The following is a 17,721-nucleotide window of genomic DNA, read 5'->3' on the forward strand; positions in this document are numbered from 1 at the left end:
TTGGAAATAAATTATTACAGCCTTTGGATAAGAGTGAAAAATCCGATGTCAAAAAAAATCCTTTACAGTATGATCACGGATCGCAGAACGTTGTAAGGCCTCCAGCCCCGAGCCCCACTTATTTTCGATAAATGTGTAACCCCCCCTCCGTAAACTTAGCATCTCATTTTTACTTTTTTGACATGACCATTCCCCACTCTCTGGCTCAGTCCCCCCCCCCCCCCTCCTCACCATTTCAACACCGTTCATCGTGATAATGGTGATTCGTACAGCCTTAAAATTAACTTATAACCCGTCCTCGACTCGGTTTGTATAATGTTTAAGCTTATTACATTGATGATAATCGTTCACGTGCATAAGTAGTTGACTCCGCGACAGTTGCTTCGTCGATGATTATTGCTCCGATGGAAAATATGCACGTTAGTCCAAATATAACACATAACCTTCAACACTTAATAGACCAGTTCGTAGTTACTTCATGGACAATTTTGGTCAAATGACCTTTCATTTTTTCATCATGATAGGCAGATTTCAAAGCAAGATATTACTTAAGCTTGCCTTACATAGCTGGATGAAGAAATTGAATAGACCAGGTGACTAGAATAGCACATAAATGAACACTTAATGAAGGCATTTGTTGCACCCCTTCTTTGAATGCATATCTTAGCATGTTACACAATGTACTTTGCAAACTGTGAAATACCAGTCGTTCGTGGAAGTATTGTTGTTTTTGTGGATGTAAATGAAAACGACAATTCAAAAGAATATATAATAATCAAGACATCAAAGTTGGTGCTTATCTCATTAGATTTTAAAGCGCCATGTCACTTTAGTGCAAATGACCTTCTTCTGATCATGCGTAAAATCTTTTGATCATGCGCAGAAAGGAACTACGAACTGGCTTTACCCCAATCCTTGACTTTACATTGCTTTCAACCAACAACTCTATTACAATTCTAAACCTATGCCCTCTGAGAATTAAAACAGGAGCAAATGTCGTGTCACCGAGCAGTTGTATTTATTTTAAAAATACGAAATATTAACTTGAAAATCAAACAAAAGCACTTTTGAATACCGAGGAACTTGGGTGAAATATTAAGTATCTGCTGATTTAAATACGAATGTCATAGTTGGAGACTTATTTCACTTTCCTTTCAGTTACTGGTATACACGTTTACATTTAGAATAAACTATACAAACGTAAGTAATTGTCAAATGATAGAGTAACAGAAATGTATAATCCATTGTTCTATCTACATGAAATACATGACAACTTTTTAATTAATGCAAATTGTTAGTAGGATTGAAGTTGTTAAATTAAGAAAACTATCATATTTTGTTGATTAATTGGTGCATATGATTTTTTATTGTATTTATTGTTGGGACTATAACATAAGAGGAGGAGAAACGAGACAATCTCCAGAAGGTCGTAAAATCCCAGCTGCGCCAAGTTGCTTTGTCCGATTCTTACTCTTCTGGAGACTGTAGTCAGCTATGCATGCAAAGATCCGTATAAAAATGGTACCAAAATATGAAGAGTTCGTTTGCAAAAGGAGTTAGATCCACTTTAGACCATTCCGAGAATATCATGCTTATTCAATTTTCCTATATACATTGCTATATTTCTATGCGAAACTAAATTGTCATGAACATAAAATTGGGTATAAAAGAAATTTGCCGCTCTTCATATCTTTAATATATATATATATATATATATATATATATATATATATATATATATATATATATATATATATATATATATATATATATACATATATATATATATATTACCTTTGTGGATCTAGCTCCTTTAGCAAACAAACTGAAATGGATCTCACCCCTTCTGAATAAAAAAGTGTCTTCTTAGCCATTTCTGTTTATGTTTTTATGGGAATTTCAATTTTTTCCCTATCATCAGAGCGACGAAAATTTTATACATTGAGAGGGAAAAATATCAAATTTTATGAAAAACTGATCTAACCCCTTATGCCCATGGCCTCTTCGGAAGTTTGTTATAAAAGGGGTTATATCCACTTTAGACCATTCCAAGGAAATCACGTTTTTTATTCTCCCGTACTGAAATACTTTAATGCTAAACTAAATTGTCATAATACCCTACCATGTGAACATAAAATTTTGTATAAAACAAATCTGCCTGTCTTCCTATTTTTAAAATATTTTTTTTTCCCAAAAAATATTTATGTGGATCTAGCACCTTTTGCAAACAAATTGAAATGCATCTAACCCCTCTAAAAAAGGTGATTTTTCTTTGTAATTTTTGCTCACTTGTTAATAGTAATTTCAACTTTTCTTTGGTATCATCTTATAGAGCTACTAAATTTCTACTCATTGAGACAAAAAAAAAATCAAATTTGATGAAAAATGGATATAACCCCTTACAATTGAGCTCTTCATATGCAGGGATGTATAGCTCTACCAGGACATTACAATAAATTATTCATTAAAATGTTCGTACTTCAGAAAAGAAAATTTCAAACCGATGAGACATTTTTCTGGCTCACTTTGCTGATGAAATAAAGATGTACCTTGATTATGATTAAATTAAAGATTGCCTATAATATAATCATCTTCCAATCAGGGTAATTGCGTGCGTCAGACTCCATTATCGTGTTTATGAATAACTGACGTGTCAATGAAATTGATAGTTATAATGGCATAATAGGGAATGAGAGATATATAGAATTCAGTGCTTTAATCCACGTTCGGTTGAGCAATAAAAAGGGCAAGGTGAATGAAATTGGTTGCCTGTTTTTCATTAACAGCCTCGTACTGTAGGAAGTTGCGCAGCACGACAATTAACGTTTCAAAGAACATAGAGAATGTATTGTCGAATGCCCTTCATGATATTAATGAGAAACCAAGAAGTCTTTGTAAAAAATTGGTGGATCGAAACAACAGTTTCTTCCAGGAGTATGAACAAGCGACAAATTTTTTTGTCAGCTCTGAAAATTAGGACGAGCTGCAGCTCCGGTTCACCAAATTTTCGACAAAGCCCTCCCAGCTGTTCATGGTGATTTGTCTTGCATTTTCAATATAATTTGTTACGTTCTTGAATTCGTTCTTAAATACACCCTCAGGGAAGGCGATATGAAATTGTGACCTCACATGTATAAGGTCTATTACAATTTAATTAAATGCAATTCAATTTATTTCCGCTTTCAATCTTTTTATATTTACAATGATAGTTCAATATACATATTTACAAAATATAACATCTAAATGTATAACAATACAAACAAATTCATCAGGAGACGTAATGTATATGCATATCTTTACTTGTGTAGGTAATTAGAAAGGAAATAATTTTATTTGGAAATAAACTGATAACTAAATTAGCGCTACAAACTATCTGTCGTACGTGAAAACAGCTACTAAAGATGCTTTTTTCTATTGTACCCCTTCTACTTTCAACAGCTGATTTTCTCAACATTAGTTCCATATCCCCAATATATGCACCCCCATACCACTTTACTTCCACCTCCCCATGCTCAAACCAGCCTACGCCCTTGTAACCTCGCGGCGCGCCCGGGTCCTGTCGTTGCATATAGGCTATGATAATTAAATTATCTATTTCCAGGAAAGTAAGCTAGTTAATCTCTTCCTGTCATGTCTTTACAATTGCAATAGATTTCAGATATCAATCACATTTGCTGTCACCAATGCAACGATCAAATTGATAATGAATCATGTGAAACATTGATTAGCTTTGGAAGTCTACGTCTTTTGTTCGGTGAACGCATGCATAATTGTCCGGATAGTAAATATTGATCCCTACACTACAGTATACACTGTTAACAAACCCTGATTTTACGGGAAAAAAGATTTTGCAGAAAGCAGTAACGGAATCATTCTGCAAATTCATAAAACAGGAATTTTTTCTGCAATTTAACAGGACAGGTCTGTTTAAAGGAGAAATATATTGATTATGAATGTGGTCTTATTATATATCAATGGAAAGGTAATGATGTGGGGAACATCAGTGGGTCATTCAAAAATACCGAAAATAATACAAAAAGGTGAAAATCGCCGATTAAAAAACGCTAAAATGCCCCTCCGAAATATGCCTCGCATCGGTCTGTGAATTGACCGGAATTTGATGACGTCACTGTCTGTACGAGAGGCGTGATTGGCTCTCCAAAGTGAAGCTCCACTTGCATGCAAAACCTGTTGCGTGGGTACGTTTCCTCCACACTGTCAGTGAATACTTCTATCACGAATTGAAAGAAAACCCAGAATTTTATCTAGATTTGGATTTTCAAATTGATGATTTTAAAGATGAAGAGAATGATGATGAAGTGAACAACACAGTGACGTAGTTGGAGGTAAATTGGGGGAACTATGCCGATGATGATGACGAAAAAATAACGATCACAAGTCATGTACATGCCGATTCGCTACCAACTCATGCAGCTGCTGCTACAAGTGGTAGCTACACCGCACGGGCCAAATTAAATCCATGAAAATGAATAACCACATCCAGACAGAGTCTATCATAAGAAGGAAAATAACTGTACTTACAAACAAGTGAATAATCCGAACCTGAAGGCTAATCCCGGGGGGGCCACTTACATTGACGAGTGGATACCATGCGCGACCAAAAAAACACGTAAAAAGGATGTCCTTTTCACGATAGGGCACGTTACGTACGTAACGTGATAAGGGTGTCAAAAACACAAAAATAATGAAAAAAGGGTATCTATTTCGCTAGGAAAATTACGTGTTTAGGGTCGAATATGCGGGGATGATAAAACAAAATTAAAATATTTTATAAAGGATGTCCTTTTGCCCCTATACTACGTGTTTAGAGTCCTATTTGCGCGAGGTGTAGAAGGTGAGGTCGTACTAAACCAAATAAGGTAAAGCCGACGACCGAAGGACCCGTAACAATAAAACATTCCTGTACTTGTTTAGGGGTTCATTTCAGGGAATATTTGCTAAGAGTATCGTTTTGTTTCCAATACTTTTTAAGGGTAGTGTTTCACACGCCAATACTTGTTAAGGGGTGCATTTTCAGAATATGGAAATTACGTATTTAGGGTGCTTTTCGAGACCCCATGGTCGCGCATGGTATCCACTCGTGAATGGAAGTGGCCCCCCCCCCCGGGAGGCTAATCAACTCAACGAATAGCAGCAGAAGATATGCACTGACGATAAACTTCATGTGGCTGGAATAGATTGTCACTCGTTCTGTTAGATGTAATTTTTAACTCATTAATTTGACAAAATTACGAAACTCGGGGAATTATTTATATATATAAAAATATAGTAACATCTCTTATTATTTTTGTATTACGATAAAACTAGCTGTTTTGAAGGAAAACGTTGAGGTAAACTTAAATTACATCCCCAACATGCGTAGCTTGTATGTCATTGCAAACAAACCATCTCAAACATGCACGTATTCCTTCCTTGCCCGCCTTGCTGATTGAGAGCTGTGCAACACGTGCATAGATCTATTCTCTCAGTCTCAGCCAAGGCGAGCAAACAAAACGGCATCATGTGTTGTTTTGATGGTTTGTTTACGATCACATAATGCTACGCATGATGGGATGATCTTTTACATCTAATTTTAATTTACCTCAACGTTTTCCTTCAAAACAGGTTTTATTGTAATTCAACAAATGATAAGAGATGTTACTATATTTTTATATAGAGAAATAATTCCCCGAGTTTCGTAATTTTGTCAAATTAATGAGATAAAAGTTACATCTAACAGAACGAGTGACAATCTATCCCAGCCCCATGAAGTTTATCGTCAGTGCATATGCCATATCGTCTGCTACTATTCGTTGAGTTGATTTGCCTTCAGGTTCGGATTATTCACTTGTTTGTAAGTACAGTTATATCATTTTCCTTCTTATGATAGACTCTGTCTGGATGTGGTTATTCATGTTCAGCATGAATTCAATTTGGCCCGCGCGGTGTAGCTAGCACTTCCAGCAGCATGAATTGGTAGCGAATCGGCATGTACATGACATCACTTGTGATCGTGTTGCAAGTTAAATTTTCATCATCATCATCATGATCATCGGCGTAATTCCCCCAATTTACCTCCAACTACGTCACTGTGTTGTTCACTTCATCATCATTCTCTTCATCTCAAAATCATCAATTTGAAAATCCAAATCTAGATAAAATTCTGGGTTTTCTTTCATTTCGGGATCGAAGTATTCAGTGACAATGTGGAGAAAATGTACCCTTGCAACAGGTTTTGCATGCAAGTGGAGCTTCACGTGGGAGAGCCAATCACGCCTCTCGTACAGACAGTGACGTCATAAAAAATCCCCAATTTCGCGGACGTAATTCTGCGTGTTTGAAGCATTCAGAGAGAGAACTTTAAACTATCAATTAAGTGACTTTTATCGGTCTCCATAATAAATGATGTACACCATCATGTTCTCCTTATTTTCTCCTTTATTGTGATATATGATTCTCCATTTTTACGATTTTCAATATATTTCTACTTTAAAAGGAGAAAATGGTGTTTTAATAAAGTGAATGTGTAAGGTTCCATACACCAAATACCAATGAATTGAATAGTTTTCTTCGCAATTAAAGCTTTGAAAATAAACACAATAAATAGTGGCAGCTTACAATTTTAATAAACTCTGCACCAGGATCGGTAGACTAGCTTACCCGGGGTAATATAGGAGCGCCTTGTGCACCTAGCATGCTGGTCACGTGCGCTATACAAATCCAATATTATTATTATTATTATTATTATTCATTTTTAAGATTTCTTGCATTTATGACTTTCCATAATTTTAACATAGAGTTAGACTGTTGTCTGGGTTAAACCGTACTACGTAATGGGAAGCGTTTCATGTAGTACGTTTTCGTCTAACAAGATGTCGTATCTGACAACTCTCCTTGATTTTGATTAGAAGCTCTGTTACTATGGTAACTGTCGGATAAAACTTATCGGTCGCTTTATACGACAAGTCATTTCATGAAACGCTCCCCTAGAATACTGGCCAATGTCATGAATGTGTCTTACGGGGCATCATTAGCGTACCTAAGGGCGGGGGGGGCAGACTGCCCCCCTGAAGAGTCACAACTCATGCGCAAGGGACGTATCCCTGCCCCCCCCCCCCCGACGAGTCACAACTGATCCCTGACGAGCTACAAGTGGCCCCTCTCTCTGAACTTGAAGACCCTTTTTTTTGCTTGTCAATTTTTAATCTGGTGCGAAATGTCCTTGATTTTTTTTGCTTGTCAAATTTTTTTCTGGTGACAAATAAATGTCGTTTACTTGTGGTTGAAGACCTTTTTTTATTTTGCTTGTCAAATTGTTTGGCGGACGAATTCCCCCCCCCCCCTTGGAAAATCCTAGGTACGCCACTGCGGGACATTATGGTAATTGTTTATGACGAAAAGTCGCGAGTTGTATATATATTCACACACAAAGTGATGGAAACTTCCAGTAGCCATCTGACCCAAATCCAGTCCATATTCCTACGTAGTTGACCTGCTGAGGGTCGGGATCGATGTACTCCATTAGAGGTATATCGTTTCCATATCGATATAATATGATGTGGCCGTCTGCAAAGGAGATCCGATAGTGATCGTACGAAGGTTTGCCGGTCAGGGCCAGTGTGGCAGGATGGTTCTGGTATAATTCATCCCACTCATAGACCTCTCTAAGTCGACGGATTGCGCCTCCGGTGTTATCCCATCCCCCGATGGCTGAAAATGAATATTGATAACTGCATTACATTATCAATAAAAATAATAACCAACATGAAAATTACACTTTCTTAAATCTCCATTCCACAGAGAGTAAGACATCTGTGAGACCACTGTAAGCAAGGTAAGGCCATGATGAAACTTGCTTGATTTGTCAAAGATCTCCGAGGTTTTTAACGATTTCTGAGTGATCTTTCAGCAGTCTCTCGATGAACTTTAAAAGTTATTATTAGTCTTTCCATGATCTTTCAACAGTCTCCCTTTTTTTTTGGGGGGGGGGGCGGAGATCTATAAAAGTCAGCCGTTCAGATTTCCTATCGGGTGACTACTTCACTCTTGAAGAGTTCTTTCAGATGACTTGCTTAGTCTTTCTGAGAAATTCATTGATCTTTCAAAGATTTCTGGTAGTACGTCGGATAATCTTTTAGTGATCTCTCAATTGTCTTATTGGTCTACTCGGTAATAGGGTCCTACGGTAATCTTGCTGGAAATGTCATTTTTGGTCTTTCGTAGGGTTTTCAGAGCCATTTCACAGAGGGAGCACGTTTCACTGATCTTGAAGACTGCCGAAAGACCTCGTCAATTTTCCGTCTTCTAGTGGTTTTCAATGGTCCCAAACCAATGGCCGAGGGTTCGAATCCCACCCGACGCCAATGTCCTTTGCAAAGCAAAAACTGTGGTGTTAACCGGTGTACATAGAGGACCACACCAGTTATTTTACACCGGTGTTAAATTGGTGGTGTTAGTTTTACACCTATAGGTGTTATTACAACACCTAGGTTGTTACATTTACACTCTTTGGTGTTATGTTCAATCTCTAGGGTGTTATTTTAACACCTCAGGGTGTGGTCCTCTATTAACACCAATTGGTGTCAGTTTTAACACCACAGTTTTACAGTGTGGGAAGGCGCTCACCCACGTTTGTCACTCTCTACCCAGGTGTTAAATGGGTACCCGGTAGGCTGCGAACGCCAATTTGATTACATGATTTATTGACATAAGAATTATTGAAATACATTATATTCATGAAGATTCATTGATACGTATACAAGTGAGTTTGACCATGTATGAATACCTAGCAGATCGAGATAGGCAAACGTCCCCCCCCCCGCTGCTTATTTTGAACACCAGTAGTATGTACTCTAAAATAGGAAGTGTCCCAGATCTTGTGCATCCTTTTCAAAATGGAAGCAAATATTTGTTGACTTTCCCTCATTTTATCTGCGGGGAGGGGCTTTTTATTCATGGGGAAAAATAGTCATATCCGTCAAACTCTAATTACTATACTCTTGGCTTTTCTGCTGGCCATTTTCTTGATTAACCAGTATGCTGTTTCATTTCCAAATCTAACGATGAAATAACAATGATTACAATAAGTTTCTATAATCAACTTAGAAAGGTTAGTGGTTGTAATTGTTACATTACTACAAGATTCTCAAAGTTAATGGAAGGGAATGCAGTTTTTTTTAAATGGAAGAGAGAAAGAGAAAAATAATGTAGACCATAAGGAGATACGAGATAAATACAAAAAAGATGCAAGTAGAATTTATTACACAACGAATGATATTGAAAAGATAATGGCAATGGAAACAGAAGAAGTATGTATGCTTCACGCACCTATTTCGTACATATATCCAACGTCTTCTTCGTTGCTCCTGGAGAGTCCAATATGTGCGTCATTGTTAGCGCTGACCTCGAAGTCAAATGAAGTCATGCCAGGGACGACTGCTAATCCGGAAAGGTATATTGTCTCGTGGTGCCAACGTTCACCGTGTGAAGAACTGGGCATGCTGTCATATTAATAAGATGTATATTGCTTAATGTTTCCATCTGATTAATTCGTTTAATGTTTGTATTTCAATAGGGTACAGCCGTACATACAAACTCCTTTTACGTACGGAATGAATAACTGGCAATGTTCAAGTAATCTATGAAACACAATCCACACATATTGTTTTTGTACATTCCAGGAGCAAATTTATTACAAATAACTAGATGCCAGCGTCAGTTCGGTACAATTATTACTTTAGTTATACTTGAAAATTTTCCAGTAAATTCAGCAGAAAGAATGAGTAGAAATGTATGACTATACGTATAATTTCCACCCAGCTACCTATGGAGTCATATTAACTAGATTTTATTCTAAAGATTGTACACTTAAAACTATTGTCAATCTAATAAAGCTATCAGTCGATCACCAAGTGTCATCTCTTGTGACTTATATTTAAAGAGCAAGTCCACCCCTGGGAAATGCTGACTTGAATGGATAGAGAAAAACTAGCATAGTGTTGAAAACTTCATCAAAATCGGATGTAAAATAGGAAAGTTATGACATTTCAAACTCTCGCTTATTTTTCACGAAACAGTGATAGGTGAGTCAGTGGATGATGTCCATCACTCACTATTTCTTTAGTTTTTTATTGTTTGAATTATAAAATATTTCTTTTTTAATAGATCTGGCAATAAGGACCAGCTTGACTGAACCATGTAGTATTAAACAATGCTAATTCCACATTTTCAGGAAGTAATTAATCATTGTTTCACTTGACAATGAGGAGAAAATTAGGATATTTCATATTTTACATTAAAAGTACAAAAGAAATACTGAGTGGATGACGTCATAGTCTCCTCATTTGCATACCAGCAGCATGTGGATATAACTGTTTTGTGAAATAAAGCAAAACTTTAAAATGTCATAACTTTCTTATTTTACATCCGATTTTGATAGACTTTTCAGTGTTATGCTTGTTGGATTTTTCTCTTTTTATTCAAACCAACTTTTTGTTGGGGTAGACTTGTCCTTTAACTTCATCCATTCTTATTGTAAATATCTTGTACTTCAAAAATAGGGTGTGCATGGTTTTCTTTGTTAATGAAACGAAATGGAAGAATAAGAGCGTCGGTTGGTTCTAGTACCTTTCGACTAATTTGGCTTTGCACAATAATTTAATGTAAATAATGCACTTTGTCGAGACATTAACACAGTAACATGCGCTACAATGCCAACACGAATCCATTTTTACTCATAAATGCTACATGTAAATGAAGAGTTTATTTGCAAAAGGGGTTAGGTCCACTTTGGACCATTCCGAGAAAAACTGTGTTTATAATTCTGACTTGTTACAATAATCTTATGAGAAACTAAGTTTTCATGATGTACTACCCTATCATGTGAACATAAAATTGGGTATAAAAGAAATCTACCTGTCTTCATTTTTTTTAATTATTTAAAAAATATATCATTATGGACCTAACCCCTTTTGCAAGCAACCTGAAATGAATCCAATCTATTTGATAAAAAGTGATCTTGATTTGCCACCTTCATTCACGTTTTCATTTTAACTTCAAATTTTCTTTTGTATCATCAGAGCGACTAAAAATTTAGAGATTTTGACACAGAAAACAATAAAATTTATGAAAAATTGAAATAACCCCTTCTGACAAACGAGTTATTCAGCAGAGTTTGGTTGCAAAAGGGATTAGGTCTACTCAAAGAAAATCATTTTTAATTCTTCCATATTGCAATATCCTTATGCAAAACTGAATTTTCATGATACCCTACCATGAGAACATAAACTTGGGTATAAAAGAAATCTACTGTCTTTTTTAAAGAAATTCTTTCAAAAAAAATTCTGTGTGGACCTAATCCTTTTTGCAACTAAACTGAAATAGACCTAACGCCTTTTGAAAAAAGGAGTTTTCGTAACTACAACAGGGACAGGTTAAAGAACACAGTAAATCTATTGAAAATGTCCGTCAAATGAGAAAGAACAGCTGGGAGGTCTTTGTCGAAAATTAGTAAACTGGAACAGCAGTTTCGTCCTAAGTTTCGAAGCTTGTCGAGAGTCCAGGACGAAACTGCAGTTTTGATCACCAATTTTCGACAAAGGCTTTTTGGTTGATCTTTGCCATGGAATGCATTTTGTAATACACTTTATATGTTCTTGATTCGTTTTGAGTCACAGAAGCGAGATATCTGTAATATATCATACTTACAACATGTGGCACCATAGAAGTTTTCAGGACAGATGCATTCAAATCCAATAAAAGTTTCCTTGCAGGTTCCTTCATTGAGACAAGGGTTTGATACGCAATCTGTGGATGGAAAAGGGTAGGCATATACACAACGAGTTTTCATATGCTTTCCTATATAGAGTTCGTGCTCACATTGCCTGTTCGATGAGATATAGATCTTGCTCAAGAGGCTTTAATGGAGATTAAAATATCATCCAGTTTCTTAAGTCAATGAACAAAAAAGACAATCATTTCGGACATTTTGTTTGATTTACAAAATCAGCTGTAAAGTGTTCAGAAAAAAGTCAAACTTGAGGGACTGAATATCAACTTTTTTAGCTCACGCTGCGTGTTCACATCTATTATTAGTTACATACCTACCCTGTTCATATTACAATGCTTATATCCAGTTTTAGGTTGGAATATAAAAAAAAAATCAGCTTGCGCTTTGCGCTCGCATTATTTACTAATGGATTATGAGATGCCATTATATCTCGCATATAATAAAGCTAAGAAAGCACTGTTATGACTATCCATTCAAAGAAACCAACAAAATTAACCTTTAAGCGGTTGATCAGTGAAAACGTGGATTCCGAGACTCATAACTAGGTGTAGTATAGGTAATCATTTTATAGGTAATAATCGTAAGTTTAAATACTAAGTAATTCTGTAATTCACACGTCTACTTTCTTTATTTGCAGTATGTGTATTTTGTTTCCTTTATTGCAAAGCGCGTAGAGAAACTTTCAGTCTACTATGCGCTATATTAGAGAAGTATTATTATTATTATTATAAACATATCTTTTGCCCCCCCCCGCCCCTGAATTGCACCTTTGGTTGTTACTTTTACACCCTTGGTGTTATATTCAAACTCTAGGGTGTAATTACAACACTTCAGTGTGTGGTCCTCTAAGGAGGCCAACTCGTGTAAATTTAAGCACCCAGTTTTTACAGGGTAATGGCATCCGCCGTGCAAAAAAGCTCCTTGTTATCATCTTTAGGCCGATATGGTAATATGGACATGAATTTGTAATGCGCGAGTATCCATCATAAGAGATGCACATGGCGCAGTAAAGAAAGAAGAAAAAATAATTTAAGAAATTAAAAACGGGAAGAATTATAATTACTTAAAAGCTTGTGCGAATAACCAGGTATTCAGAGAATTTTTGAAGTGGTGAGACAAGAACTGTTACGGATATCTTTTGGAAATATTTTCCATAGGAATGGCACAGCGTATAGGAAGGGTCGATCCCCCATGAATGATGAGATTGTGGTATAGCAACTATAAGGATAAACTAGCCGACCTTAAGCTACGAGAGGGATTGTAAGGAGTTATCAAGTCACAGTTGTAATCAAAGGGGAAAGATATGAATTACCTGGAATTTCACAAATAAATCTTTGCTCCACGTTTGCCAGTTCTGGTATATCTTTCATCCAGGAAAGGTCATTTTGTATCAATTTGGGTACCATGGTAACAATGTGGCCATCTTCGAGTGTTTTGGCGCCGCAGACCATATCTACTACACCCGGGCAAAATTCTGCTTCTCCCGTTGTAGCGGACCGTTGAACAACTGCATTGATGACAATAACGTTATTTAAAAAGGGTGTCACACTATCCCCGTCTTGCAAAGAATTCCAATTGATCTGATTGACCTCAACTACACACTGTTAAAAAATAATTTAAACAACACTTTTTACTATTTTTGCAATGTGAATCACACAGTAGTTGTTTAAACATTTTAAACAAGCGTTTAAAATCTTACACAACCATGCTTAGATTATTCCTAATAAAATATTTGAATCTAAACTTTTTTTTAATAGATTTTAAACACCTGTTTAAAATGTTAAAACAACAATTGTGCGATTCAAGTAATAAACAGCGTCGTTTAAATCATAGTTTAACAGTGTGTAGAAATCCATCAACTTTATATATTTTTAATGCAAGATATATATGCAAAATGTCAATATATAAACAAAGAGAAGCACAATGAATTGTCAAGAAATAATGCATGCCAAGAAGCAATGCATGCATAAATATATATCAAAAGAATTATTTAAGAAAACATTATGAACCGAAAGAGATGTTGGTGCCGCTGGCATTCCATAGTAAGAGTAATGATACATCTGTGTTAGACGGAGACCATAACGTATTAAAGAGATTGTCCAGGCTGGAGGTATTTGTATCTCAATAAATATAGTAAAATTCACAAAGCACAATGCTGAAAATTCGATCAAAATCTGGTAACAAATAACGAAGTTATTGAATATTAAAGATTTGCATTATTCCGGTGAAACAGTTCCAGGCATGTCTTTATGAATATTCATTAGATGGGCTGATGATGTCATATCCCCCACTTGTTTTTTTTTTCATTACATGAAATTAGATTTTTTAATTTTTTTTTCTACCAAGAACTAAAGCAATTGGATTGACACCTGATTAAGTGCATTAGTTATTTATAGCTGAAATTTATTTTATCATAATGAAGACACATTATTTACACATGTATGGAAAAATGAAATATTTATTATTTCATGTAATAACATTAGAAAATGAAAGTGGCGATGTGACATCATCAGCTCACCTAATGATTATTCATGACAATGTGCATATAACTGTTTTCACAAAATATTGATATACTTTAAAATTCGAAAACTTTGTTATTTCTTATCCAATTTTGATTCAATATTCAGCATTTTGCTCTGTGTATTTTACTCTATTTATTTAGATATATTTTCAGCCCGGACCATCGATTTAACCAACGTATATGCCGACATACATATGCCATATTCCGATGAATGACGCAAAATTGTACCGTTTTTTGTAATTTATCTACCCATTTTTATTTTTGGCAACTTAAAATTAATTTGTTTACATGTAAATTAGTCGTTTTTTGTATATATATATCCAACGGAACTGTTGCTCGGTGGCTATACATGTAGAGCACCATGAGCATGATCGGAGGGTCTTTGTTTTTAAGCGACAAGTCCACCCCAAAGAATGTTGATTCGAATCAAAAGAGAAAAATCAATCAAGCATAATGCTGAAAACTTCATCAACATTGGATAAAAATAAAAAGGTTATGGCATTTTCATTTTTTTTTCACAAAACGGTTATATGTTTAACTCAGTGACATGGAAATGAGGGTTGGATGACGTCCGTCACTCGCTATTTCTTTTGTTTTTTATCTATTGATCCGATTATACAATATTTCAATTTTTATAGATCTTTGTTTTGACAATAGGGACCAACTTGACTGAACCATAAAATGTTCAAACGGTGATAATTCCACAGGTTTAGAATGAATAAAACATTGTTTCATATGACAATGAGGAAAAAAGTAGAATATTTCATATTTCATACAATAAAGTATAAAAGAATTAGTGAGTGGGTACTGTCATCAGTCTCCTCATTTGCATACCGACCCTGATGTGCACATACCTTCAAAATGTCATAACTTTACATCCGATTTTTATGAAATTTTCAGATTTATGCTTGTTTGATTTTTCCTTTTTTGTATTAATTTATATCAATATTTTGTTGGGATGGACTTGGCCCTTAATAAGACATCAACGTTATAATATGGATAGGCCGAGCCATATTCTACATCTCATGTCTAAATATGGAGTATTATTTTTTATACCACAAATGACTCTTCATATACATAAATTGAAATTTTGATTTAAAGGCTAAATTCTGGAAATCGTGTTATTTTCAGGCAATATTTTGTAAAAGGATTCAGTAAAAATCTGTATCACTGAAGAAAGAATGAGGTTGTCGGAAAAAAAAAAATAATTGAGTTGTCCTGGGAAAAATGATGCACTCACCTGAGAAAATAAAGCTGAGAAGAAATGAAATATTTGCAGTTGATATGGCTCTCATCGTGATGAAATGTAGTACATCAATTGGTGTCACTTTGCTTTTACAAATCCCCGTTTTGCGGCTCACAAGAGAACAAAAAACCCACGCTGCACGAAACAGAGAGCTGCATGGCACATGCAGGTTCGCATACTGTATTAAAGTCTTTGATGCTCGACGGGCTCTCCATGCTGCCAGCGACATAATGTAGTGTTGTAGCAAATTAATCACATCTCAGTATATCGATATACCCAGTAGAATTGAAAAATAACTATGTTTTACTTTTGAAAATTATGGAGGAATGCGGGGATTATTGTCGCCTCGTTATCTTCTTCGTTTGGAATGTTTATTCAAAAAGCCCGAAGATTTTACATGCATGGTATTATTGCATTAATTATCACTATCAGTGCAATTGTCATAGCTAAATTGATTGTAGACCTCATAATAATAGTCATTATCGTCACAATCCCTCTCACCATCATCAACCATTAGCGTACCTATGGGGAGGGGCAGGGGACAGACCCCCCCCCAGACGAGTCACAACCCATGCAAGGGACGTACTGTATCCTTGGACCCCCCCCCCCCTGTAGAGTCACAAGGGACTCTTTTTGCTTGTCAATTTTTTCTGGTGCGAAAATTCCTTTATATCGTGTTATATCCTATTGAGGCCCCCCTTTTTTTGCTTGTCATTTTTCTACTACGAAAACCTTTATTTTTGGTTGAAGGCCATTTTTTTTGCTTTTCAAAATTTTTGGCGGGCGATTTTGCCCCCCCCTGCGGAAAATCCTAAGTACGCTACTGTCGGCAATGCAATCCCTGCCATATCGTTAACATCAAAATCATAAAAATTACAATCAATGTCACCGCCATTTTTATCATCATGATTATATTTACCATCATCATCACCATTATCATCATCACCATCATCATCACCATTATCATCGTCATCATCATCACCATCATCATCACCATTATTATCATTATCACTATCATCATCACCATCATGATCATCATGACCGTCATCATCATCACAATCACCACCACCATCATCATCACCACCACCATCATCATCATCATCATCAATCACCATTCTCCTCCTCGCCTCAATCGCTTTCCCAAATATCATCACAGGCATCACCATTTCGACTGTAATAAATAAAGCAGTAACACCAAACCATGACAAAATTGATTGGAGCACTGTAAATCCGCATACATTGCTTTATTCGTTTTTATCATCCCAGAGTCACAAATTGCGTTTTGCGGTGAGTTTTTATTGAACGAATAAATTACGTCTTTTGTGCCATGCCATTACCGTACATAATGTATATACATAATATAAGAAAAAAAACAGATTTTCATACTGCGTCTTTTTAATTAATTGGGCCTATACATCATTGTTTGGTAATATAACACACCGTTGCAGGTCTTCTCTTTTTTCTTTACTTCATATTACTTATTTGTAATTGCACTCATGATTTTAACTTTTAATTCCTCCTTTTTTTCCATTTCATGGTCAATATGCTATCTGGGTTAGTGGAGTATGTGTGGCTGATATTTTCTTAACTGGTTAAATATATTCTAATAAAATAAATAAAATAGTGACTGATGAATAGGATACATATTTCACCAATCGCATAATGTGGAGCGCGAGCTGATAATTTGTGATATTCCAACTTGAAAACTTGATATTCTAAGCATTTTTAAACCAAGTACAGAATGAGAACCTTACTAAACATGATGCAAGCGAAAACCGCGAACCCAAAATTTTGTATTTTTTTTAATCTAAAACGTATTATGTTTTACTTCAAAAATGTATATCAATGAGAAAGGGCACATTTCATTTGAAAAGAAGGCACTTTCCATTTTGAAAAACTGAAAACTTTAATAAGACCACTTAGTTCCCTTTTTGTGCTTAGTTTTAAAAATCTCACACGAAAAGGTTGCTACCTGTAGTGTTAAGGGTGCAATTTTGACCGGAATTTGATACCTTTTTATGAAAGTGTGTGACCAAGTTTAACACGTACTTCAAAGGCTACTCTATACAATACTAGTTTCTCTTTGACTAATGGTTAAAGTCTGAATAGGGTTTCATACAGCAAAGTAGGAATAAGCCATTACCTCGACTACAACACTAGATTACG

General features: G+C 35.6%; 1 protein-coding gene across 1 annotated transcript; it reads right to left on the minus strand.

Moving 5' to 3' along the window:
• Window positions 1-7,132: 7,132 nt before the first annotated feature.
• Window positions 7,133-15,812, minus strand: LOC121406151. Its single transcript, XM_041597166.1, has 5 exons — window positions 15,550-15,812; window positions 13,101-13,295; window positions 11,707-11,805; window positions 9,328-9,500; window positions 7,133-7,710 (listed from the first exon to the last, which is right to left on the minus strand). Exons 3-5 carry the CDS (start codon window positions 11,709-11,711, stop codon window positions 7,421-7,423), a joined length of 468 nt encoding a protein of 155 aa, XP_041453100.1. The 5' UTR covers window positions 11,712-11,805; window positions 13,101-13,295; window positions 15,550-15,812; the 3' UTR covers window positions 7,133-7,420.
• Between the last annotated feature and the right edge of the window lie 1,909 nt (window positions 15,813-17,721).

The sequence above is a fragment of the Lytechinus variegatus genome, chromosome 19 (genome assembly GCF_018143015.1).
Source record: "Lytechinus variegatus isolate NC3 chromosome 19, Lvar_3.0, whole genome shotgun sequence".
NCBI lineage: Eukaryota > Metazoa > Echinodermata > Echinoidea > Temnopleuroida > Toxopneustidae > Lytechinus > Lytechinus variegatus.

Excerpts from the sequence above, each read along its gene's own strand:
- LOC121406151 (XM_041597166.1), bottom strand. Across the intron at positions 7,711-9,327 it reads TGGATATATGTACGAAATAG|CCATCGGGGGATGGGATAAC; the intron begins GTGCGTGAAGCA and ends ATTCATTTTCAG.